We start from the raw sequence: 2,702 nt of genomic DNA on the forward strand, positions 1-2,702 counted from the left end.
TTACTTATAATTAAGCAGCTCTAAGTAGATCAGTGCAAGTTATTAATGAGGAAACAGACAAACGCTGTCTAAGGCAAAATTTGCATACAATGTAATAAATGATTATCCCAGTTGTTTACTGTGGAACCTGGGGTCCCACGAGGGGAAACAAAGCACATCTCTCAGCCTTCCAGATTTTTCCCTATCATGGTATAAAAACTTACTTGAGGCCAGGCTCAGTGGCTTATGCCTGTAATCCCATCACTTGAGGCCAGGAGTTCAAGGCCAACCTGGGCAACACAGCAACAGCTTGTCTCTTAAAAAAAAATCTACTTGTCAATAAGAGAAATTCATGTACTCCTATAAAGACAAATATCTCTGATGTAAAGCGAGTCTACCATTTGTTTAGGAAAAATGGTTTTTAGATTCCCTTCTTGCAAAAAGTAATTTGACCTCTTCTCATCCCAAATCCCTGAGATTTTGAAAGGATAAAGACACCAATTTGGAGCTCTTTCAAAGGATTTATTTGCTACAGACCTGCTTGAGTCCACCAATGAGATGAACTCAGGGTTTCCGTGTTTAAAAGGATTTTGCTTACTGCTTTATTTTTACAAGTGCTGCCATATCCAAAAAACAATTCTTTTTGCCAGCATTTGGCATGTCTAGAAGAAGGTAGAAAAAGTCAGAATCTCTAGAATTGATGTCTAAAAAAAGGGAAAAAAATGAGTATTTGAAAATTCCCCATTTGGATAGTCCTGAGTTGAAATCACATTCATCTGCAAAATAACTTTTTTAGGTCAAACTGTTCTATTTTTAACCACAGAGGCTGACCTTGACCTTGACTGGTGAATATTTCCAGGCGCTGTATGGATGACAGGACAGATGTCATTCAGTTGGCTAAATCTGATTATGTACCTTACCTGGCTTGTGTAAATTTTATAGATATCTCTTAACCCCAAACCTTCTGGTTCTCTGAAACCGATTGTCTTAATCTGATTCCCAATACTTTTAAAAACAAATAAACAAAAACATTCCCTGAAAGATCACACATATAAGTATTTGTTGCCTATGAATAGATACAGAGAAACCAAGTACAAATGTGCATTAACAATTCGGCAGCGTAGCTGTGGACCTCTCTGGATGGCTGTGTATGCTGTGAGAAAGTCCCCCACTGGCTCTGAACTAGCTGTGCACCACAGGTGACCATCCAGGCAGCATCAACCTGAAGAAGGGGTGAATCCCAGCAGCTGCTCGATGGGCTTAAACCGCCACTCGTCAGCCTCCAGCTCTTCTACTAAACCAGCTAGTTTTTCCATCCGAGCAACTTGCTGATCTGTGAAGAGTCAAGAAGAGAATATTATACAACAATGTATTGCCCACGGGACTGCCACCAACCACCAAGATGACTGGTATAAAAATAATTTCTATGGATTTTTTTTCCCCCTAAAGATTCTTTTTTTTGGGGGGGGGGTGGGGGGATGAAGTCTCACTCTGTTGCCCAGGCTGGAGTGGAATGGCACAATCTCATCTCGTTGCAACCTCTGCCTACCGGTTCAAGTGATTCTCCCGCCTGAGCTTCCTAAGTAGCTGGGACTTCAGGCACCTGCCATCATGCTTGGCTAATTTCTGTATTTTTGTAGAGACAGGGCTTCACCATGTTGGCCAGGCTAGTCTTGGACTCCTGACCTCAGGAGATGGGGTTTCACCATGTTGGCCAGTCTGGTCTCAAACTCCTGATCTGAAGTGATCCTCTCGCCTCGGCCTCCCAAAGTGCTGGGATTACAGGCGTGAGCCACTGCACCCAGCCCCAACCTTAAGCCTCAATGTGGATATTATGACTAGATTAAGACCTTAGAATGTTCTTTAATTTAGGGAGTCCACTTAAATGGCCCTGCTGAGTTTGGGGGTTTTTGTCACAGCCTCATCCACCCCCTAGCAAATTTATTCTCACAGTCAAGTACACAACACTCCTGTGCTTACCATGTTTCACCTGTTTAAGTGTGGATGCCACTTGATAGCTAAAAACAGATTCGCAGAGGAACCTCTCAGAGCCATCTACAAAGAAAAGGAGAAAAGGTTTTAATCTCCTCTAAGGGTTTTATGGCTTCTGATAAACCAAGTAAGCTTGTCTGTTCTTTTCCCTGCTTCTATATACAGGATCTAGTTCTTAATGTTTACAAAGATGAGTTCTGTTTCATTTAGAACTAAGACTGTCATAAAGGCTATTTCTTCTATACGTAGAATATTAAAATAGTCCCTCTACTTGTTTAAGAGTTTAAAAATAGTGCTTACAAAAACAAAAACAAGAAACCTCAGTCTGATGTCCTGGTCAACAGTTCCCTCCTCCCAACCTGAGAGTTCCTTAATGTTCTATTCTGTATGTCAAGCAAACACTGGCAGCTGACACATTTGGCCATGTGGCTGGCTCCTGTGGTGTTAAAATATAAAGGTTCACCAAAACTCCAAGTCATTTTCGGTCTAAAAAACAAAGCTGAGAAAAATACAATTGTTGATTTTTAATATATCACATTACATCACTCTGACAATCACGGAACACTGCTGGGAAATTTCATTCTGTGAATGCAAACTGTAACCTTGATTTTCCAAATGAACCAAAACACTGCACTTTGGATGACGATCAGAGTATGGTGCAAGTTCAGAACCTACCATTGTGCTGGTGCCAAGAACTGCCAAGAAGTGGCCAACTCAGTTGCTACAGCACT

The 2,702-nt window shown here is 41.4% G+C and overlaps 1 protein-coding gene across 1 annotated transcript; it reads right to left on the minus strand.

The window, feature by feature from the left end:
* Positions 1–480: 480 nt before the first annotated feature.
* ANAPC16 (anaphase promoting complex subunit 16) lies at positions 481–2,450 on the minus strand. Its single transcript, XM_037745870.1, has 3 exons — positions 2,372–2,450; positions 1,960–2,034; positions 481–1,312 (listed from the first exon to the last, which is right to left on the minus strand). Exons 1-3 carry the CDS (start codon positions 2,448–2,450, stop codon positions 1,197–1,199), a joined length of 270 nt encoding a protein of 89 aa, XP_037601798.1. The 3' UTR covers positions 481–1,196.
* Between the last annotated feature and the right edge of the window lie 252 nt (positions 2,451–2,702).

This window comes from Cebus imitator, unplaced genomic scaffold (assembly GCF_001604975.1).
Source record: "Cebus imitator isolate Cc_AM_T3 unplaced genomic scaffold, Cebus_imitator-1.0 Scaffold215, whole genome shotgun sequence".
NCBI lineage: Eukaryota > Metazoa > Chordata > Mammalia > Primates > Cebidae > Cebus > Cebus imitator.